Source organism: Rhineura floridana, chromosome 11 (assembly GCF_030035675.1).
Source record: "Rhineura floridana isolate rRhiFlo1 chromosome 11, rRhiFlo1.hap2, whole genome shotgun sequence".
Lineage (NCBI taxonomy): Eukaryota > Metazoa > Chordata > Lepidosauria > Squamata > Rhineuridae > Rhineura > Rhineura floridana.
In genome coordinates, this window is record NC_084490.1 from 57288744 (window position 1) to 57312532 (window position 23789).

Sequence of the window (23789 nt, forward strand, 5' to 3'; positions counted from 1 at the left end):
GGCGATGCACAGCAGGAATAAATACTCCAGGAAATGTGACATGATTGGGTAGAGGCCAAAAGGAATATGCCTGAAGTTCATGGGTAAAAAAAATGTGAAAAACCCCTCCTATCAGAGCAGCTGGTTTATCACCGAGTAAAACATATGGGGTTCTTCATGGCAGTTACAGTTAGGGACATCGGAGAAATTTGATTCAGTTTGCATTGAAAGGTGAATCTACCTAATTCACACTTTCCAAAACTATACATGAACTGAGCCATCCTTTGAATTTCAGTTTTCTGAATTTTGCAATCCTGTTCTTCAGCAAAGTAATTTGTACAAAACTGCATATGCTAGGGTAAGGTGTGCATATATAATAGTATAGTATACTATAGTATTCACTATAGTAGTGAATATAACATATAAAATACATTATATTAGGGAAAATTGCCTTGCAAAAATGTGTATATTAGACAAACCTGCATACAACATATAAATTAGGAGAAATTTGCACCAAAATACTTATGATTTTTCATGAGGACTTAAAAAACAACATTGCAAACGATGTGGAAATGTGGAGAGGTGAAGACTGGAACTATGAGAAACCAAAATTGACAGATTTAACCATCCCTAGTTAGAGTCTACTACTGTGCCATTGGCCAAATGGTGTCTTTATGAAAACCTATGCATTGCTAGAAGGGCAGCTAGTTCCAGGCTGATCACCTCAACCATACCCATTCTGAGAAGCTCCGTGAACTTAGATTTGGCCATTCTAGTTCAGAGTTCTCTTATTTGATTTATTTCCCTCCAGACAAATTAATGGGTTTTTTTTAATCATTTTGGAAATTAGCCTCTGCTTCAGCTGCAGGAAGGGTGTGTGTCTCATTCAGCTATTAGAAGGGAGATCAGAGTAGCCAAGAAAAGAATACAATCTGGAATTTAATCCCAGGGCCCCTCCAGATGTCTTTTTTATTGTGCATTCATCATGATTTGTGCTTATGATGCTACTGCGGTTATTATATGCAATCACACTTGCACCTGCAAAAGTGGGGTGGTTATTCTGCTTCAGCTGCAATCTGGCCATGCCTTGTTGTTTAGCACAGCAATCACACCCTGAACATAAAAATGGAAATAAAAATGGAAGCGTGGTAGCATGGCATGATGGCACAACTAATATACACTCAGAAAAAAATAGGAGGGATAGAAGCTTGTGCTGTTGCAGCACTCCCACATACTTCCTGTTGATGCTGTGTACTAGCATTCCTGTGTTTTTCAGCATAAAAATAAAAACAAAACATGTACACAGGAAAGTATGGTGGCATAGCACAAACTGTTGTTCATGCACTGGTAATCTCCAGGCTGGATTACTGTAATGCACTCTAAGTGGGGCTGCCCTTGACGCTGGTCCAGAAGCTGCAGCTGGTGCAAAATGTGGCGGTGAGACTGCTCACTGGGGTAAGTTATCACCAACATGTCACCCTGTTGCTAAAAGAATTGCACTGGCTGCCCATTTGCTACTGGGCCAAGTTCAAGGTTCTAGTTTTGATGTACAAATATGCAGCTTGGGACCAGGATACCTGAAAGACCATCTTATCCCTTATATACCCAGGCGATCACTGCGCTCTGCAGGTGAGGCCTCCTGCAGATACCATCTTATCAGGAAGTCTATTCTGCACAACATAGGAAACGGACCTTTAGTGTGGCGGCACCTACCCTTTGGAATTCTCTCCCCTTAAATATTAGACAGGCTCCATCTGTTATCTTTTCGGAGCCTACTGAAGACTTTCCTCTTTCAACAAACCTTTTAAGTTGAGACCTTATCCCAGTCTGCACCTGTGTTGGAATTGCTTTTTAATATGTTTTTTAAACTTTTTTTTAAAATATGTTTTCAAACCTTTAAAAAAAGTTTTAAAATATTTTTTTTAATATATTTTAAAGTTTGTTTTTATGATGTTAGTGCTTTTGTTTGTCAGCCTGGGCTCCTGCTGGGAGGAAGGGCGGAATATAAATCAAATGATAGATAGATAGATGATAGATAGGAACTGGAGGTGGCAGAAAACAGACTGGAATGGAATGGGCTGAGTTAATGTGTGGATTCAATGATGTAGGAACATTTGGAAAGCACTGCAGAACAACTGATAAAGTTGGATGATGTGCGGACAGTCCAGTATAAATCCACTTCAAATGCACTATTAATGTGTCAGTGACATATTGCTGCCTACATCCATGATAAAACAGCAGTCTGGATGGGCTACAAGTCCTGGCTTTACTTAAATGATGGATATAGACGCTCACCTTGCACCACTTGCCAATTGTATTCCCCTTTGGGTGAAACTGTGGGCTGGTGTGACTGAGCCAAGAGCAAATAGCAACGGCACTCCTTTAAAACAAAACTAGTTCTTTAAATTGACGTTTTAAGAAAAAAACAAGAAATACAGTCAAATAAAATGCAATACACAATACAAAATGATGCTTTCAAAGTACCCATTTGTGGGGGAGGATGCAGCTGGTGGTCCAGGCTAATCCAGTGATTGTTAATAATACAAATAGATCTGTATATGGAGTCCATATATCTGAAAATTTCCCACCTTCCTTGTGCTTGTGGTTGGTCATCTTCTCATAGGCTGCTAGCTGAGCCATGTCTTCTGTCCATTGTACAATGGTGGTGGTGGTGGTGGTAGATCTTCTTCCAGTATCGAAGTGCTAAACATTTAGTCACCTTCTGCACTTGGAATAGCCAGTTCTATTGTCTCTCTGACAAGTTCCAGAGGACTGGGATATAATTCAATAGTGCATTGAGATTGGTAAATCTCAAGGATGTATCTAGGACCATGTTTATACAACTGATTACCTTTGACCAACTTATTGTTACTTTGGGGCAGGACCAGATCGTTTTGCTTAGTGTTGCATGGTGGTGGGGCATCACAACACCAGCACCTGTCAGTGCTTTATACTCTTTTTCCCCCAGAAAAGACATTGCGGAGCCCCCATACAACAGAAACAAGGCAGGGTAGAATATACATTTTTAGGATGTTGAACTGACCCCATAGACTTAAAGGGAGATGTGCCACCTCTTCAAATCAGTGCATATTTTACTCAGGATTCCATCTATATTTAATTGTACCAATTTGTTTACATCTCTAGGAATTTGAATTCCCAGGTATGGAAGAGATTTGGAGCATATATGGAGTTGCCAGGTATCATATCCTCATAGAGAGGCACCCTGTGTAAGAGGGAGATTTGGTCCAGTTGATATTGTAGTCTGATGTCCTTCTATCAAATCAATAACCTCTGGGATACTGTTGGTGCAGTCTGTGACAAGAAGCAAAATGTTATCTGCATAGAGAACCATAGAGAACCCACATAGAGAACAATATTGTAAATCATGAATTCTGGTGTTTTGTCCCATGGTAACTGCCAGCAGTTCCAGGCATAGGTTAAAAACAAACAAACATTGGAGAGACGGGGAAGCCCTGCCTGATGCCCCTCTGCACAGGAAAAAATGGTAACAACACACTACTAGTCCATATCCTAGATTTGGATGTTAAGTACAGGGTGTGTACCCAGTATACAGACTCCTGGAGCATACCAAATGCTGTAAGCGTAAGGGCCAATGCGCCAGATCAAATGTCTTCTCTGCATCTAAGGAGAAAAGGGCAGATGGTGAATTGCTGGAACTATTGAGCCCCTCCATCACCGGATGGAGATTATCAAACCCCTGCCATTGCTGTATAAAATTGACCTGGCTTGGATGGATCCGGATATTTATCACCTCCGGGCTCAGCACTAGCCGGTGGCCAGGTTGGACATTGGCCAAGGGCCCTGCGGCTGGGGCTGTGGGGGTGTAGCTAGATCGCAGAGCAGGAGCCACTGTCCCAGGCAAAACCCCTGCTGCTGCAGGCTGCCCATGCCACTTCCGGCATCACTGCATCAGTTCGCACATGCTTGCCATCACCCAAGAGTGCAGCGGGGCATCAACGTGCCTCTGCTGCTGTCTTGAGTGATGGCAGGCGTGCGCACACAGCGTATTCACGCAGCTGAACCTATCTAAGCCCCTGGCAGTGGCGGTAGTGCTGCTGCATTGCGCACCACCTTCAAAGACCTGTTGCAGACTGGTACCGGCATTGATCACCTCCTGTAGCCTATCTGCCACAACCACCACAATGTGGGATCTTTGTCTGGGTCTGGAGTTACAGAGATGAAGGTTTTGGGGGAGGGAAGCGAGCAAAGTTCTCTCAAAGGTTTTGTGATACACTGAGTGCAGCTTTGGGGCCAATAAGTCAACATGGAACTCATACCGTTCAACAGGAAATCTGTTTGGACCTGGCACCTTTCATTACTCATTGATCTGATTGTTCTGTTTACGTCCTCTCTCCTGCAAGGAATGCTGATTGATCTGTATCTAATGAGGTTCCTTGAATGGGTCAAAAATGCAGATATCTCTGCTTCTATGGCTTTGGTGTTGTTTTCATATGCTTAGAGTACATTTTTTGGAACTAGTTATTTACCTCAGCTGAAGTGGTGGGTAACATATTCGTACTGTCCTTAATTGCAGGAATATAGTTCCTGTTTGTTGGTTGCTTTAGAATAGATGATAGGCTGACTGGGCCCCTCACCTGGCTCCCAGTACTTTTACCTTAAACATGTAAAGGCAAAGTTGAGATCTCAAGTACATTAAGTTCATATCTGGCTCTTGTTAGGTCAGTGTAAAAGTCCTTGGAAGCGTTAGATGTGTATTGAGAAGAGACTTAACCTGACTGTCCAATTCTGGCCCCATTCTATGCTATACATTTAAAGCACTATTATTCCACTTTAAGCAGTCACAGCTTCCCCCAAGGAATCCTGAGAACTGTAGTAAAGGTCTGAGAGTTGTCAGGAAACCTCTATTCCCCTCAGAGAGCTACAACTCCCAGACTGATTTAACAATCAACTCCTCTTCCCAGGGAACTCTGGGAATTGTAGCTCTGAGGGGGGAATAGGGGTCAGCACCCTTAACAAACTACAGTTCCCAGGATTCTCTGAGGAAAGCCATGACTGCTTAAAGTAGTATAAAACTGCTGTAAATATATAATGCAGATGGGGCCTCAGTCTCCTGGTGAGCGTTTTGTTGTTTTCCTGAGAGCAGCAAAGGTTATCACACACCTTCACATGTAGGATTCACACTTCTCCAATTCTCCAATTCTGTTGCCCTTGAATAAGTAATGTTTTCATTCAAGGCAAAGTAAGTTATCGTGACAGTTATTATTAATATATATTACATTTCTATCCTGCCCTTCCTCCCAGATGGTGCCCAGGAGAATTGTGAAACACATTCATCATCCTGTAGGAGGGAAGTATTTAGGCTCCAGGACCAGAATCTGGTTCAGCTGCAGGGAATGTGTAACTAAGCAGAGCTTGGAAAAGTTACTTTTTTGAACTACAACTCCCATCAGCCCCAGCCAGCATTGCCACTGGATTGGGCTGATGGGAGTTGTAGTTCAAAAAGGTAACTTTTCCAAGCTGTGAACTGGGACATGATCTGATATGATTGTCATACCAATCTCACACTTGTCCACCAAAGGCATCAAAATGGAGTTGACAAGAAAATAATTCTGTCTAAAGCAGTTCAGGTGGACAGACAACACGAAGCGTAGTCCCTGTCCCTGGCATGCAGGCATCTCTATGGATCTACTGGGCCCTGTTCCTCCATGTATGCCTGTAAGACAGTGTGTACCATAGAAGGTGTTTTGTATGGAGGTGTACTGCAGTCCAGGATGGGGTCTAAATTTCATTTAAGTCACCTCCCATTATCAGGTGAGTGTAAGTAAGATACTAAGAGATCGAAAGCATTTGTGAAACATGTCAGGGTCTCTGCATTGGGGTCATAAAATATTTATAAAATATAAAAATATAAATATATTTAACAAAGGCATCTACCTCATCAGAAAAAGATGGTTGTTTAAGATAAAGCAGTAGAACTCCTCACAGAAATCAGAACATTTTTCCAGATGATAGGAAGCCAAGCTGTACAATACACCAAGAAAGACTGACAGGACTGCAGCTGCTATTTGCGAAAAACTTAAGATAAACTTGGGGGATATAAAGGAGGGGATGAGAAAAACTGCTTGTCAGCAGCTACCTCGGTTTGAAGAAGCTGACCCAGAAGTCCAGTTGCAGATAGGGATGGAAGGAAGCAGCGATTTCCGTCTGTTCTGGATTAGTTGTAATCAGTGATGCTTCCGTTCTGCTACTGTTTGGCTTCCACTAAAACCTACTTTATTTGTCTCACTATCCACTATGGCCAAAACTTAGTAATTAACTAATTTCAATACATTTCAAGGAAAGCAGAACATCAATGCAGAAAACAATATATTTACATGTTTGCAGGCTAAAAAAAACTATAGCAAATGCCGCTTGTATTTGCTTGATCGATTTCCATTCCTGACCTCGGAAAACATGCAAATTGTGGGAAATTCCACTCCCGTTTTTGACAGCATTCTCCAGCATCCATAGCTGCAGAGCACCCAAGTCAGGGATAGCTGAGGAGGTCAATAAGATGGATGATCAGCTGATAGGCTGGGACTGGGAAGTTTTAGTGGTGCAGTTAGGTAATTTTAGACTCTGGATGTAATGGTCTTCCAGTGACCCTCCTTTTGAGATGGTAATGTGCACTTACTTCAAAATATGATAAGCCAGCCCTCTGCATTTGGGAGCCCCCTTGCTCATTTTACTGTGGGGCCTGTTAGCAGGGTGCAGAAATAACTGGTTTGTTATCAACTGGAAGTTGAAAGATAAAGAAACTTAAGGTTTACAGTAGGGCCCCACTCATATGGCGGGTTACATTCCAGACCCCCGCCTAAAAGCGAAACCCACTGAAAAATGGAACTCCTTCAATAAATGGCACCCGACACCCAAAAAATGCCGTAAAAGTGGAACAAGTGCCATATGAGTGGGGCCTTACTCTAATTTTAGCCGCTGTATTAGCAGAATGCCAAAAAGCGGGCCACCAAAAAGCGGGGCCCTACTGTATTATTAGAAAGAGGTAATACATGCTGAAGCTGCCATGTGGCCTGCACTTGGGGAGCCATTACTAACTAACTAAGAACAAAGACAGGAACAGAAATGGGGAAGGGGAGGAGCACAGCCTGCAAAAACAACAAATACTTTAGAAAAGGAATCAGCAGGGGAAGAATACATTGTCTTTCTATTGCGCACACACATACACATTGGTTCAGGTCATTTGTGACATTAATTGGTGCTCTACTCCCAACAGGGCCCTGGACTTCTACACCTAAAGTCCTGGTCTCAATGCATCACTGAAAGTTTTTGCTGAGAGTCAATATGTTTTCTCTATCCAGGTGCTTGTCACCAGTGTGAAAAGCTGGAGGAATGAGAAAGATTCAAGAGGGTAGGAGTAACGAGTTGCATAAGCTGGAGTTTGAGAAAACGCAGCCCATGCTTTAAGTGAGTGACTTAGAGAGAGATGAGCATCAGCAAGGAATAACTTCTTCACCCCAGGGACCAGCAGAAAAGAATGTGCCAGAGGCACAACTGGACATGTGTGGATCAGAAGAAAATACCCAAACCAGATTACAGTAAATTAAATTGAGGTGAAGTCAGTCCTTCTGGTTCTAATGCTGGTTTTATCTCAACCACCAGATAAAAACTTGTTCTAGAACCTAGATCTGCAGTTTGGATAATTAGTGTGACACAGTTTACATTAGTTTGACACAGGAAACAGTTTGGAAGATGGGAGGAAGCAGGACCCCTTCCTTAACTGACCTGATCCATGAAAATCAAATGAAAGTTCCAATTACAATTTAAGTGTGCCTTCACTGAGACCGCTTGCAAGCAGCAGGAATCGCTACAGACATGAACTTCAATTGAGCTCCAGGCAAAGGAGGAACAGCTTACCTCTTGAAGGGTGTGTGTGGGTTTGAGGTGCCCCATGTGGCACCCTCAGACACCTGCCAAGGCCCCCTGCCATTCCTATTGTTCATTTGTAAAAATTATTTTAAAAAATAATTGGAGTTACCCGCTTTATCTTTGGTCTGTGTTTTATTTCTTTTGTAGCAGGGAGATGTTTGGGTCATTGTTGTTGGGAGGGAGGCTCTAAGCATTGCCAGTTTTTCTTCTGTGAAATGGGTATTTTGTGATTCCAAGTTTCTTTGTTTTCCAACTGTGCCTGCAGGATGAAAAAGATAGGGGACCCCTAGTTTATGTAGTTGGAGTGGTGTTTTGGGGAACTTGTGTTTTCATAACTTTCCTACAGTGAGGTGGGTTGTCCAAGTTAAGGGGATTTTGGCATATTTGTAAGCATTAGGAAAGACACTGGGAGCAAGAGGAGACCGCTATCCATGTAAACATGAGCGAGTATCTATGTAGACAAGGATGAGGCAATGGCTTTGTATGAGGAGGGTTCAAAGAAACAGACAATCCCTGAAGACTAGACCTCCATGGTGTGCTTACATAGAGAGACTAAAACACTTGACTTTTTGATTTACTAATAGGAAAAACTGTTAAGAGACATCACCACAAACAGGAAAATCTGTTTTGGTGATGAGGAAATACCTTTGTAATATGTGAATAACTGACCTCAAATCACTGGTGGTTTTTCTTTGTTTCTTGTTAATTTGTCTATCTATTCTCACCCCCCCCAAAAAAAGAGAGTTGGAGACACTTTAAAATGGATGCCAGAAGACAGAGTGGGATCTATTGCTAGATCTTTGGACGACTTGCAGTAGATCAGAAATGATTTCTGACGCTCATTACTTTAACGATAGCAACAATAAAATGACTCCAGTTTCTACCCAATGAAAAAAAGCTTGGGATAATCAGGAGTGGATTATTGCATGGAAGGACTGTTAATATTGTTTCGTTCCGGTAGTCAAAACAAATTCCTGGACTGAAAATACTGTCATTATAAGTGTACATCTTTTGTACCACACTCTGGTTGGTGGATTTCAAGGCTGTAAGGCTCATCCTTCTTATTGTGCATTTATGATAGTATCAAAGTGGGGGTCAAACAGCACCGAGGACCAAACCTGTTTAGGCAAGGAAGTGATGATATATGGCAGCTGGCTGATAATTTCTTTATCACGGAAATTTTATTTATAGTATTTCAGTGGAAACAAATACTCTCAGGCTAACATGGCATTTAAAAAAATTAATAAAACAAATATCTACAGCAACTTCAGTTCTATATTTTCACCTTGGCCCTTGGATACTGTATTTCCAGGGAGGCAAATAATGTACTAAAACAAACTAATTGAAGAAACAATACATAAGACCACCACAAGAACTGCAGATATAACTACAATATAAAACCATCACCACCAGAGGTTAAAAAAACTGGGAAAATTAAAAAGGTATTTGTCTGCTACGAAAAAGGAGCAAGAGGAGGTGTCAGGTGAGCATCCCTGAGGGAGCTTTCCACAGGCAGGGCACCATGATTAAGAAACCCCCTGTAGTTATGCAGGGCCAGCCCTCCTATTAGGCAGTGCCATCCCATTTTTGGTACCTTGAAAGGGCAGCAAATTGTTGGCTATTTCATTTATTATTGCTGTATTGTAGCACAATGAAAGGGCAGCAGTGTTTGTGGGATTTCCTACCTCAGGCAACAACATGACATGTTGTACTGTACACCTTTACTTGGGAGAGAGGGAGAGCAGTAGTTGCTGCACTACCTCAGGCAGCAGAATGTTTTGGGCCACTTCTACCTTACCTTAGATGATGGAGTCAACTGGAGACCACCTCCAAATATCATCTTAGGCGGCAATACTTTACATTCATACCTGGGAGCAAGTCCCATTAGGTCAACAGGGCTTGCTTCTGAGTAGACACTGTACCATTAGTCTCTGTGGGCAAGATCACGTCGGGACAGGCAATCCTCCGAGGTCCGAGGTGGTGGACTTTTAAGATAAGTACCAGCACTTTGAATTATGCTTAGAAATGGACTGAGACCCAGCTCAGTTGATTCTGGTATTAAGCATTCTGAATGGTCAGCTGATGTCTTGAGCAATAGGAGCTAATTGTAGGCAAATGGTTTCCCAATAGGTGGGAGATTTGTGTGTTTGAACAATATGCCCAAAGCATGAATAAGTGATGTAATGCAAATTCACAGCTAAAGCAGGGGATCGGGAGGGGAACAGACAGATGTGTATGTGGAGATACAAAACAGAAGTCACACAGTTCTCCCTCTGAGAATTTCTACCTGTGAGTCGGCTAAAGGTAGAATTTGAGCATTTGGGTGCCTGCCTGCTTGCTTGCTCCCCCAGGTTGCTCTCTCTTGAGACAGCTGACGTCCCTGGTAAGTGCTGTAAGGACTGGGACCCCCTGCCTGACCCTGAGTCCAGAGAGAGGCTGCATTCAATCTTGCAGCCTCTTGCATCAGCTCTTGCCTAGGTCAGGGAGCATAAAAGCCCGGCAGCCCTTGGGTGGTAGGTCTGTCACCAGTGGGGTTGCCACCAAAGGCACGACACCAAAGGGGATCATCCCCTGGGAATCCCCTTAGAGAGTCCCAAGGGCAAGGGAGTTACCCTTGTATTTAAAAAAAAACACTATCCAGAGGAGATTGGTAGTGGGGAAGGGTGTAAGGCGCATGTGTAGTTTCTGTGCAGGATGAGAGCCTGTGCAATGAAATGTGTGATCAGAGAAAGTCACCAGATGCCTTCAGAGTGAGAGTCTGCAACTGGCAGAAGGCTGGCCCTCCCTGGATGTGAGATGGAGGGGGGAGGAGATGTTCCCTGTGTGAAAGATATTGGGTGAGTCTGGTGTAGTTCTAGTAATACTGTTCCCAATTCTCTCAAAGACATACTGGGATAACTGTTCAAGTAGGTTTTATTGATGGGCTGTTGTGTTTATATTATGTGTTTAGCAGAAGTCTTGGGAAGCAGGGGCATGGGTGATGCCACCCCCAATTTCAGTGATCATGGGTAGAGGGAAGTATAGCCATCTGGAGGCAATAGGCTATCATGGAAGATGAGGGTAAGGCCTTGTTCCTTGCTCCCATTCCTCCCATGGACAGTATCTGGTTGCTCATCTGCTGTGCCCTTTGGCCCATGTGTGCTGTTGTTTAATGCCAGATCAGTACACAATAAGACCACACCGGGTGACACCGTCAGAGGGAGTGACACCCAGAGCCGCCCCTAGGCACTGGGAAGCGGCGGAGGAGTCCCCGGGGGGCGGCCCGCTTCACTCCAGCACCAGCCCTCAGCAGCCATCCTCAAGGGGCGGGCTGGGTCAGGCCAGTGGTCCATGGCCGGCCCTTTACCTGACACTGGCCGAAGGCTACAGGATCCTGCACCCAAGAGGAGCTTGGCTGCTGGACCTGGACAGGGATGCTCAGACATAAACAGAGGTAAAGGAAGAGTAGGGCTGTGTTCACGGTCCCATTTCAGACCATAAGGAGAGCCTGGCTGCTGGATCAGGCCAGCGACCTCTTCTCAAAGTGGCCAGCCAGGTGTCCATTATGGGAAGCCCACAAGTGGGACCGGAGTGCAAAAGCAAACCTCTCCATTTGTGATGCCCCACAGCTGCCGTTCCAGTGTCTATGGGAAGTCAAAAAGCAAGGCCTAAGGGCAGCAGCAACTCTCCTCACTTGTGATACCCAGTAACGGGCACGCTGCCTCCGACAGAGGAGGCAGAACATAGTTATCAGAGTTGGCTCTGGTTCCCTCTTGCCCCTTCCCTTATTTTTGTAAACTTCTTCATCATCATCATCATCATCTTGGCTTACAGAACCCCTGGGTGCATCTCTGCAAAGCCCGCTGCCCCCAAGCCACCTGCCATCTTCATGTGCCCAGAGGCAAATTAAGTTTATTTTAGTTTATTTACTTGCCAATAGAATATGGTTGGGGTTGTACCGGGCTCAGAAAATCCTGTTGGTACCTCATAGCTCCCAGAAAACCTCCACAGCCAGGGTTTGTGTTTTCCCTGCTGAAAAAAGGCAAAAGGCAAACCAACCAGACCAGTCCTGGGGAAACCATAGTTGCCCTCTTCCACACTCGGGAGGTTCCGACCGTTCTGTATGGTCTGGTATGGGAGGAGGTCCATGGGGGTGACACCATGAGTTGCTGCACTGGGTGACACCAACCCTAGTGACGCCACTGAGACTAAAAACCCAATGCTGGATGGTTTCACTCTTTCCAGGGAACAGGCACGTGCAGCAAATGCAAGCAGACCTGATTTTTCCCCCTGATGCTTCCTCTGACTTTGTGCATCTGTTCCTAAGAGGGAAGAGTTGCACACAGCCAGAATGAGCAGGATTTAACCCCCACTAATCAGCTGTTGAGCAAGAGTTAAATCTGCTGCAGAATTAAACTCTCCTCTAGTGCAGAATTGAATCTTGTCCATGAGCTGATGTCAAAAGTGATGTCAGCTGATAGACAGGTGGGTGTGGTTTGGGGAAAATGGCCTTGTTGGCCAAATTAGACCCCCTGGTGGGCCAACATTGGCCCAAGGGCCGGAGGCTCCCCATCTCCACCCTGATTTAAAGAAGAAAGTCTTTAAAGTGCAAGCCCTCTTTGGGAGTAAAACCAGTACATATCAAACACACACAATGAAAACCAGCAATTCAAAGCAGTAGCTTACAACAAGCTCACTTATAGAAGCTCACTGAGTGACTTTAGGCCAGTCATTGTCTCTCAGCTTAGCTTACCTCACAGGGTTGTTGTGAGGATAAAATTGGGAAAATTAAGCTCCTTAGAGGAAAGGTGAGGTAGAAATTTTTAAAAAATATGTAAATAAAATGTAAAGCTCAGAATTTTGAAAAGGCCTTCACCCACTATGAAAAACAGAGCACAGTACACATAAAGCGAGCCTCAGAAAAGGGAATACCATCTATGGGCCCTACCACCATTTAGATGGTTGCCATCAGCCTCACCTCAGAGTGCATCACTCAATGATATCAGCTTATGGCAGGTTGATATGGGAACAGCCATTTCAGATACCCATGTAGGGCTTTAAAGGTGAGCACCAACTCTGAATTATACTCGGAAATGGGCCAGAAGCAGTTCTTTAAGCATTGGCATGATGCGTTCCCAGAATCTGATCACAGTTGGTAGTCTGGTGGCAGCGTTGTGAAGTAACGTGATTTTCAGATAGTCTTCAGGTTAACCTCATGTGTGAACACACTACACTAATCAATTCTGGCGATTACTAGAGCACAGATTACTATGACGAGTCTACCTCTTTCCAGAAGAGGCGAGAGCTGGCATACCAGCCAGTTTGTGAAAGGGGCTCTGGGCCATAGAGGCCATTTGGGCCTCTAGTGACAAAGTTGCATCAAGAAGCACTCCAGACAGCAATAACCTTCCAAGGGCCACATAGCACTGAGAAGGACCAGAGGAAAAGTGTGTGGAGAAACAAATGTAAATGTTACGTTTCCACAGTTGGCTAGTTTCTACCCACGCTCCATATGCCTCTCTATCCTCCCTCCAGACAAGCAAGAGGAATTATCAGACTTCAAGGACACATTCCACCCAGGCACTCTTGGGACGCAAAGCACAACCAGTGGGGAAGAGTTCTGAGGGCCTGACAGAGAGGCCTAGAGGGCCATATTTGGCCCCTTGGCCTGAGGTTCCGCACCCCTGCTTTTCTCTATGAAGGGCCATCGCCTCACAGAAAAAATCACTCAGGGGCCAGGGCCAGAGGTCGGCAAGGTCAAAGACAAAAGTGGGTGGGGCCACACCTTTTGGCTGTCACTCTCTTTCCAGTACCTCTTTCCCCCCCACGATTCTGATGCTTGATGGAGAAGCAGGCTAATTAACGTAGGTTTCTGAATCAAAGGTTCTTTTCCCAGATTTGCTTAGTATTATGCTTACGTTTTGTTGGGAGATAAAATGGAATATTACAGCCGCTGTAGCATTCGACATTCTAGCTCCCTGTGTTTTTCTTTCCTTCCACCCACCCCCTCAAGCCCCTCTGAAGGGTTTTCTAGATTTACTCTAGAGTAAACAGCAAAAGTTCAAAAGCTTATCCTTCACTTGACCCAGCCTGCTATTTCCTGAGTATGGCGGCGGCAGCAGTTCTGTGGGGCCTTTTGTTCTCAAGGCAACTTTCCAGGAAGTAAAATCCGTGGGGAGCCTGCAGTTGGAGGTTCTCACCCTACTGCCAGAGCTGAAGTACTTCTCCCCCCCCTCCCCGAACAAGAACAAAACAACACACCCTCCAGTCCCAGCCTGGATAGGCGATGGCTCTGTTGGCCAGGCCTGTTAGTCATCAACACGCCACATTTGAGGAGATGCAGCTGGCTGGGAGACGGCAGTCAGAGAGCTTCATGCTGCTGTGAGGAGTAGTGAGAGGCCTTTTTCTCTCCCCCCCCTCCCATTAAAGAAAAAAACACTCTTTCCCAACCTGGATGTGGCCCAGTAAAACACTTGCCCCTTGACCTGCAGTGTCCAGAGAGCCAAGAACAAATCTAAAGATATTAGCAGCTGGATGAAATTCATCCATAGGCCAGATGTGGTCCATGGGCTAAGTCACAGAGTCATAGAATGTAGAATTGGAAGGGGTCTATATGGCCACTGAGTCCAGCCCCCTTGCTCAATGCAGGAATGTTCCTCATCTCAGCTTTAGGGGGGATGCAACCCCACCTAGAACAGGCTGAACACTGTATTCCTGAATAGACGTGCCACCTAACTACACCAGTCTCTGTTTTGTCAGAATTTTTAGTTCTGTTTTGTCAGGATTTTTAGTTTATTGACCCTTATCCAGTCCATTACAGATCCAGATATTGGTTCTGCATTTCCACCATCTCATCTAATTTAAACAAAAATGAGACATTTCAGTGTGACAGCTGCACACCACTGGCACCTCATTCCAAATCCCTAGTTGCCCTCCCAGAGTGCTTTCATATCGTAAGTGGAAAGTATGGATCCTGGCCAGAGCTTGGAAGTAATTAGTTACAAAAAATGAATTACTTGAAATTTGTTACTTTTTTGAGGGATCAGTGGGTAATTCCTTCACATTTTGATTGTAACGAGGAGTAATTTTATTACTTTTGAGGAGTAATTGCAATGTTTTCAGTATTACTTTTGGGCGTTACTGGGAGGGGAGCAGGGGAAGTCTTCTGCTCCTCTGATTCGTGGATGAAAATCATGTGCCTCAGAACTGGGCTTCTTGCTCTTCCCTTGTGCTTTGTGGGTTTTTAGGAGGTGGCGAGGGAGGAGGTGGAGAGTGAGACAGGGTGGAGTGGAGAAAACAATTGTTTGGGGGGGAAAAGATGGTGGTGGAGAAGAATAGAGTGGAGGGAGAAAGGAGCCAGAGGGCAAGGGCAGGGATGAAGGTGAAGGAAGCAGCAGTGGAATGGAGATAAAGAACTGTGGAGATGAGAGATGATGTGTGTGTGAATACTGTGTTTGCACTTGGCACACAAAGCAGCCTCCACCGCCCACCCTGGCTACTTTGCTGCATTTGCAGTATTTTAACTGTTTTGCACCCCAGGGGAAAATGTTTGCTTGGGTGGATGTGCCTTAGTTGGCGGCATGGCAGGGTCCGGGAGGTGGTTGAGTGAGAGTTGATGCTTGCTGGCTGAGAGAGAGAGAGAGTGGAGGGTTACATTTGGTTTGACACAAAGATCTGAGCGGTGGTCTCTGCCTCCCACCCCGCCTCCCTTACCAGCAGAGAGACCACCACTGCTATCTTATGGATAAAAATAATTATTCTAACCTCTTTTTTGTGTGTGTTTATTTTTAATGTTGTTTTAGGCTACTTAAGTATACAGCCTCCAAGGCCAGCACCTTGTAGACACTCCAGTTTTTTTAAAAGTAACTTAACTGTAATTGTAGTGATTACATTTGAGTAACAGTAATCAATTCCTTTCAGAACAATTGTAATTGAAAAGTAACCTTCTAAGCTTTGATCTGGGCTGCTTCAAACACATTTTTTAAAAGTGTCACAGAAAGAACACTGACCTTCCTACTCACTGTGGACAAGAGAGACAAATTGTTCAGAACGAGCAGAAAATGGACTTAAACACTTGGAAAAACTCATCCTTAGGAGCAGTTCTGCCTGGAAACAAGCTGATCATGGAGATGGCTGAAACTCCTTTGCTGGAAAATTTCCAGGAAAAGCTGAAGATATAGCTGTTTATGCTTCAGGTACAGGATATCCTGTCCCCAGTGTAACTGTACTCCATAACCCATCTGGCCTTTTCCACGCCTACAGCTCATTCTGAACTCATTCATTGGCGATCATTCGTAGCCGAGTAAGATTGTCTTCCAAGATTGTTTGGAAGACGCCTGTCCGTGAATTTGTTTTATGTGTGGAGATCGGCGCACGATGATCAACACACAATCTTGACAGAAAAAGGCTTTGATCCAATGGCATGGATACCATGACAATTGGAAGTCTTTTATCTGCTGCAGCCTTCATCTGCCTTCACGGCCACTGTAACGTACACATTGTTATCCTCCGCCTTTTCTGCCGTTGAGGACTTTCTTGGATCGTTCTTTGTCTGGTTCCTCTCCCTCGACCTTACCGCCATAGGTGACCCTGCTGGGAGTACATGACTCCCAATGGCATCGCTCACAGGGTTCATTGGACGCGCAAGCCCACTCACCACTACAAGGTGACGATCCACTATCACAGCACGATCCCCATATTCCATTACCCAGTAGCACAGCTTTGTTTGAGTTTTTGCACAGTCTCTGTGCTTTCCCAGTATGTTCTGCTGACCAGCTCCCAGGGAAACCAGTCCCTGTTTCTATCAATGAAAACTTTTCCCGTTTCTTTAAATGAAAGCAGCCATAGAAACTGTAATTGGGAGCAGAGGAATAACAGGTCCTCCCTGTCATTACCACCTAAGCAGGTAAATGGAAGGAAGGAGAAGGGTTAAGCAGTCCCTTCCCTCTCAGCTTCCAATTACAGCATTAGAAGCTGCTTTTCCTTTCTTAAAAAAAGTCAGGAGACCAGTTCATGTATCTTTCACATAATGCCTTCTAGCTTGGCTCTCAGGTAATCAAGGTCATAATAAGGAAGTGTACCTGTCCTCTCAAAAGGAATCCATTATTCACAGAGTTGCATAAATCTGCAACAAGACAACTTATTCTCTGGCCTCCAGATGGCACTACCTACAACGCAAAGAACAGCAGTGTTCACCTCCTCCAGTGATTAGAGGAAAACAGATTAAGGCGGCCAGCTTCAGAGGTCAGGGGGGCTCTGTGATTCCAGAGAACAAGTCATCAAGGCTTATTATCTTTGCCTCACAAAACACCCACCCACAAGAGACCAACTCTGAAAGCATGTTGGGCAATTCTTCCAGGATATACCCAAGCCAGGATCTTGTCAGGATAGGTAAAAATATACAGATGTCTTTTTTTTCCAGTTCATGCTCCTGGCATACTCACAGTAAGGGAGAGAGTCACTGAATTATCAGTTATTCAGACTATCCATTGATAGTCAATGTAGGTGTCAAAAGGGGCAGAAAGTCTGCTGACAATCACATGGAAAACGTAAGAATAAAAGTAAGGGAGACTGATGCGCCGCTTAGGATAGCACTCTTGGTCTCTTCCCACTACATGCAAAAGGCACACCGAACATGGGCTGGGTAATCCACTCAAACCTTGGTCATACACAAGAACTATCCACAGCAAAACCTTACAATGCACCATCATACAGAGAGAAGCAACCCTACTTGCTCTAGATGGGGAAGGTAAACTATGCAGACACTTACCACCAACGTCTAGGTCCACCTTGTAGCCAATGAAGTGAGTATGGATTGTCCCCAGGGTGTGATCCCCAACCTGGTTTCCATAATCTAGCCCATCGCCATAGAGGAAAGATGAACTAATATAACCTGAGGCTCGGACTTTGCTTTCAATGGCTCCATTTGCATGGAAGACAAAGTCCCAGACATAGTCGTAGTTGCCCACGGTGGACACAGAGCGGAAGACCAGGGCAGTGCCAGGCAGCCCTCCATAGTAGAGAGACTGAAGGTTGGAGTAATGACGTCGAAGTGGAGCCCCCATGTCCTGCTCAAACACACAGAGGCCATCTTGGGTAACAAGAGGCCTTTCTGCTTGAGCTAGAGAGTAAACATCAAGGTAGGTAGCAGAATAGGGGCAATCGACCCCTCGCAGCAGAGGGTAGGTGAACCTCCCAATCCCAAAGCTTCCATCCATGTACCGGGTTGACATCCCACCAGGGCTGTTGGACCCATAGGCGGACATGGTATCCTGCACACTGAGCTCATAGACGATCCTTTGGCCTCTGAACCGTATATCAAAGAGACGTGGCCCTCTGCTCACGTCCATCCTGAAGGCAAAACTCCAGGAGGAGGAGATGACCTGGTTGTTTCTCACACTGTAACGTGGCCTATAAGGCTCATAATTCAAAGGGCCCATCCCGGCAGGGGGAACCCTGGGCTTCATTGAGGAAAAACCCCCATCAGCTGGGGCCCTCTTTACCTTCTCCACATGCACACGCCCCTCTGCAAATTCTCTCTCCAGCTGTGCCAAGTCCCTGTAATACTGGCCACAGTAAAACACTTGCTTCACAGTCCAAAGGGAAATGTCCAGGCTGCTGTGATCCAGCAGCACCTCCAGCCCAACGGGGTGTAAGAAGTAGCCAGTTACATTCTGGAACAGGACTAGCCAAGTCACACGATCCCCAGACTGCAGTCCCCGTGGAGATGTGGTCATTGCAGCTAGATTGGTCCCATCGTAATTCAAGGCCCGCTCCATGAAGCTTGGGGCTGCGGGGAACACGACGCTATGCAGAAAGCTGGCCATCTGCTTGTATTCAGCATCTAGTGGAGGCCTGCGATAATATGGCACCTGCCCTCCATACTTCTGCGCCATCACATCCCGGTGATATGTTGGCACTGGAAGCGGGCCCACCACATACTCGGTAATGTTTGGAGCCAGTTGGTTTCCGAAATACACCACAGCCAGTGCCTGCCTAGGAGGGCGGATTCCGCCATGATCCATGAATGCAAGGGACTCCGCTTTGGGTGGCAACTGCAAATCAATGGAATAGATGCAGTTATCAGAAGGACTTGCATGGGAAGCATCTTCCAAGCTTGTCCCAAGCTTGGTCTTCAGGTACTGCAGCACATGGGACATTTCCTCCCGTGACAGATCAGCAAAGACCCAGCTCCAGTCACTGTGCAGATCTTCTGGGAACCCTTGCGACCGGTCATCGCAGCTAGCGTGTTTTTCACCTCGAGTCAATAAGATGCAAACTAAGGCAAAAATTGCAACTAGGGCCAGAAGGAGCACGAGGAGAAGAGCTTTCAAATTCATCTTTGCAACTGTGGAAGCAGAGGCGCAGAAATGGAGCCTGGCAGTAGACGTCTCTGCTCCAAATAGCTTCCCTGAACTATGATCAGCTGGATTACTAGAGAGTGGAGACAGAGGTGAGGGAGAGACCAAGGGAGGGGCTTGCAGAGGGTCAGCAAGAGGCAGATGGCCCTGCATTCAAAGCTTTGCAGAGACATGCTCATCCTGAGGCAGAGGTATCCCTGGGATATGTGGCAGACAGTGACTCACTAGACAAACCACACGCCACTTGCTCCTGGCTGCTGGTCGAGTCCAGCCAGCTTCCAGCAGTCTACAAAGCCAGGGTCATACTGATACTGGCAGGTTTGACGGGTTTTACATGTTTTGTACATTAAAAAATTGCCCACCCTTCCTCCCCAATGCAGCCTCTTAATGCTCAAAGGGCAAGTTTATTTGCTTACTGAAATACTTACATCCTGCCTCTTACTCCCATAAGAGATCCTAGGTGGCTAACAGCACAATCCTACGCGAGCTTACTAAGATGTCCCAGAGTGTTTGATAGGCTTTACTCTCAAGCGTCTTTAGGATTGAGGCCTAAACTGCATTAATGCGAATACAAAAGGAGTTTAAAAAATCATAACATTGTGACAAACACTAATGAAATAAAAATTGCCCTTGACCTGGCTTTTTCTTGCAAAGATTCTGCAAGATACACCAGGTCTGATTCAAAAATCTGGGGTCTCTTAACCTTTTTTTCTTTAAAGAATACATAAGGTATCTTTCAATTTACTGCACATGCTAGGAGTGCAAACCCCTGTCCCAATTCCTCTAAACTGGTACATACGTCACCATTCCCTCTTTGCATGCCAGATCTTAGGGAGAAAGGATGTCCTCCTTTACACAAGAAGAAACATAGTGCAAGGGCAGCAAAGATAAGAGAGGACTTTGTGCATCCCCATCATGGCAATGATCACCACAGCTGGGCTACCAAGAGGCCAGGCCTAAGGCTAAAGACACACTGGCATTCCCATAGCTTTATCCTTTTTCTTGGGGATGATGGCTGCAGAGTGGCTTTGGGTTGGGAGGATTTTCTCAGATGTTAAGCGTCTCCCTTCTTCCACCAACATTTTAAAGAAAAGGAGCACATCCTAAGTACCCCCGACCTGTAATTCCAACTTGCAGCAGGAAGAAGTCTTCAAACAGTTTGTGCCTCTCTCTGTGCCAGGCCCAGCCAAGGAAAGAAAAACATAAACAAGCACAGCCAGGGGAAGCTCTGTGTAGGAGTTTCCACTCCTGCTTCCAGCCTGCCATTATGGTTTCCTGAAATTGCTCTCCTGCAGTGAATGTGCCTTTTCTGTCTCCTTCCAAGGGCGGATCATCATCCTCACCAGATGGCCCTATGTGCCCCTGTTCTATCCTGGACCACAGCCGCTCCTGTTCCCAGCAACTTCATTAGAGGTGCTATTAAGCAATTTTAACAGCAAAGAGTCTTGTGGCATCTTAAAGACTAACACAAGTATTATGGCATAAGCTTTCCTGGACTACAGCCCACTTCATCTGATGCATGAAGTGTTAACCCAAGTTACAGGTATGCACATACACGTGGTTGTAAACAGTGAGGTCAGGAGGAAATGAAATCCAGAAAAGGAGGCAGAATGGTCATGTGATTAACAGTGGTAACTCACAAAACAGTTGCTGATAACACAAATATCCTGGCATCGGTAAGCCAACATATATAACATGTTAAAAATACTTTAAGTTCAGTCCATTGCAGTCTCCCTTTGAAGGTCCTTTGCTCCAAGATGGCCACTTACAGAGTGTCCTAAGAAGCAGAAATCTTCACCCACTGACTTTTTGATACTGCCATTTCTCATGCCAGATTTGTGCCCATTTATTGTTTTGTGTTGAGACTGGCCTGTTTATCCTATGCAATGCTGGCAGATGATGGCACATATAAAGTTAGAAGGTGTGCATGTGAACAAACCTCTGAGGTTGTAGATTACATTATTAAGGTCCTGCAATAGCGCTGCCTGGGAAGACGGGGACAGAGTTAACATCTGGAACTGCCACAGGGTCTGGTCCGTATCTGTATCTCTGCTGTGGGGCCTGTTGTTGCTGGTGAGTAAGTGGTTTAGTTGAGGGGCTGTCTGTAAGCAAGCACAGGCCTAGTACTCAAAGTCTGTGAGAAGGGAGTGCCATTGTCTAAGATGGGCTGTAGAATCCATTGATGATACATTTCAGTGGTTCTCTCTAAGAGCTTTAAGTGATAACAAGTGGTTTTCTATATCTGCATCTTCTAGATCTGACCTGGATTGTTCCAGTCTGGCCTCACTCATCCTTCCCCCACCCCCCACATTACTGGGTGGGTATTATAGTTTAAAGATAGTTTATGCTACTATGCAACTACATAATTGGCATATAAGCACCAATTATATAGGAAACTGACTGACTGCTACATGCTTCCAGCTTCTAGGCAGAACACACCACACCAATTCATGGCCTACAGCCAAATTCTACAACTCAATTACATCTGTTCAGACTCATCTGACAGAGACACGTAACTTGAATATACATTAACGGGGGGGGGGTCTCTTTAGATGGTCCTTTGGAGATCCTTTTCCTTAGTCTGAGCGGGACCTTGGATTTCTGCCCCAGAAGTCCTGCTCCGATAGTACCACTGAATATGAGTACTTGGAACCAGCAGAGCCTTTCGCGAACAATCTCTAGCCTGCATTGCATCCATAGCCTGATTTTTGGGGTGGGGTGGGTCTCTGCTCCTTCCACTGCATCATTTTTTACTGTTTACTTTTAAATAATGAGCTTCTTCCTATTTCTTGTGCACACAGTAGAAAATGTGACCTAGGTCAGGGCAAAAAATATATCTTGAAAAAAGAAGGCATCCTCATCAGTTCTTTTCTTTACTGATTTAACCCACCCAAGCCCTAAAATCTTAGGGAAGGTAACATTTAATAACTAATGTACATGCTTATACATGCTTGTTTTATAAATCAGACTAGAGAATTAAGACACCTTCCCCACCCCCATTTATTTTTCCTTATCCAAAGAGAGGCTATGTGCATCAAAGTGGAGAAGTTAATTTTGGCTGAGGTTTACCAGATCTCTTAAAAGCACGGACAGGGAACCTTTTCACCCAGAGGGCTGCATTCCTTTCTGGGTAACCTTCCCAGGACCACATGCCAGTAGTAGGCAAGGCAAGAGGCAAAAATGGGTAGAGCTATGAATTTGATTTTTACCTTTGTACCGTAGGAAAGTTTCCACACATACTCACACTACTCTTTCTATTCTCCATTCAGACAAGCAAGATCATGGTGAGACTAATACTGGGAAGATATTGGTGGCCTGGTCTGTAAGCGATGTGGGGGCTAAGCTAAAATCAAAGTGGCAAATTCAGGAGTTCAGGGTCCTTTCAAGATAGTCACAGCCATACCCTCCCTTTTTTCTGCGGGGTTGAGAATGAGATCTTTGTTAATGCCTTCTTTCACAACAACAGATGTTCCTAGGAGCCAATCAGCATGAAAGTGAAGAGTGTTAGCTACTGAAAAGAGTCTTCTCAGTGGCTGACTCACCACCTTTCTCTCTGATTGGCTCCAAATTAGCAGGAAAGGACAAGGAAACATGTTAGAAGACTCTTCTCAGTGGCTAACACACTCCCCTTTCATGCTGATTGGCTCATAGGCTGCTGGAGACCTAGGGACCCAAAAATGTAAAGGGTCTAAGACCCCCTGAGACTCCAAACAACTACACCTCTGCTTTTGGTGTAACATGCTCCTGGTGTACCCATTTGGAAACAGGAAGCTGCATTCCACATCAGTTGTATTGTCAAGGGCAGCCTCACACGATGTGCACTGCAGTAGCCAAATTGCTGGCAGAGCGCACAGACAGAAGAGTTTCATTTGTTCAACTTTCTGGGAGCAATATATGAGAATTTGGCAGGTTTTGAACCTGGTGGATTTGTGTCACCTCTTGAGTTACATGAGATGAAATAATATTCCTTCCAACACACATTCAGCTTTCAACTGTTCAACAACAGTTTGATGGTGCAGAATTCAGTATCCTGGCATGTTTCTATTCCGTTTGTCTGCAGAGGAACCCTTGAAAAAGACAGCAAGAGAAGGGTGAGGGGGCAGTGGCAGGGTGAGGGTGGGGCCCTGTGTAGCTTCTTGTCCCTCCCTCCTCATGGTGCCCTAGCCTATTCGTTCCCTAAACATTTTCCTTCTTTCTTTTCCCCAGTCCTTGCTTAAAAGGTTACAACTGCAAAAATAGGCTTGAAACTAGATGGGCACTTGGAAAGTAAAATCTCAGAAGACAAAAGTGAAGGGACGGAGAAGGCTGAACAACACATATGCAGACCTTCATAGCTGTTTCTCTTTCTCCACAATGAATGAGCAGATGCAACATTTAAGCCAAATTGGCAAATGTGTCCAAGTGTGCTTAATTAGAAAGGGTTATATTCAACTGAGTCCTAAGAGTAGACCCACTGAAAAGAATCAACCTAACTTAGTCATGACCAGCGGGTCCACCTGAGTAAGGATAGTGTTGAATACCACCCAAAGAGACCACAGATTTCAAAATTTGACATTGCATACTTTG

At 45.1% G+C, this 23789-nt stretch overlaps 1 protein-coding gene across 1 annotated transcript; it reads right to left on the reverse strand.

The window, feature by feature from the left end:
* Positions 1-11105: 11105 nt before the first annotated feature.
* On the reverse strand, positions 11106-19202 carry LOC133368042 (membrane primary amine oxidase-like). Its single transcript, XM_061592124.1, has 2 exons — positions 17633-19202; positions 11106-11287 (listed from the first exon to the last, which is right to left on the reverse strand). Exons 1-2 carry the CDS (start codon positions 19200-19202, stop codon positions 11106-11108), a joined length of 1752 nt encoding a protein of 583 aa, XP_061448108.1.
* Between the last annotated feature and the right edge of the window lie 4587 nt (positions 19203-23789).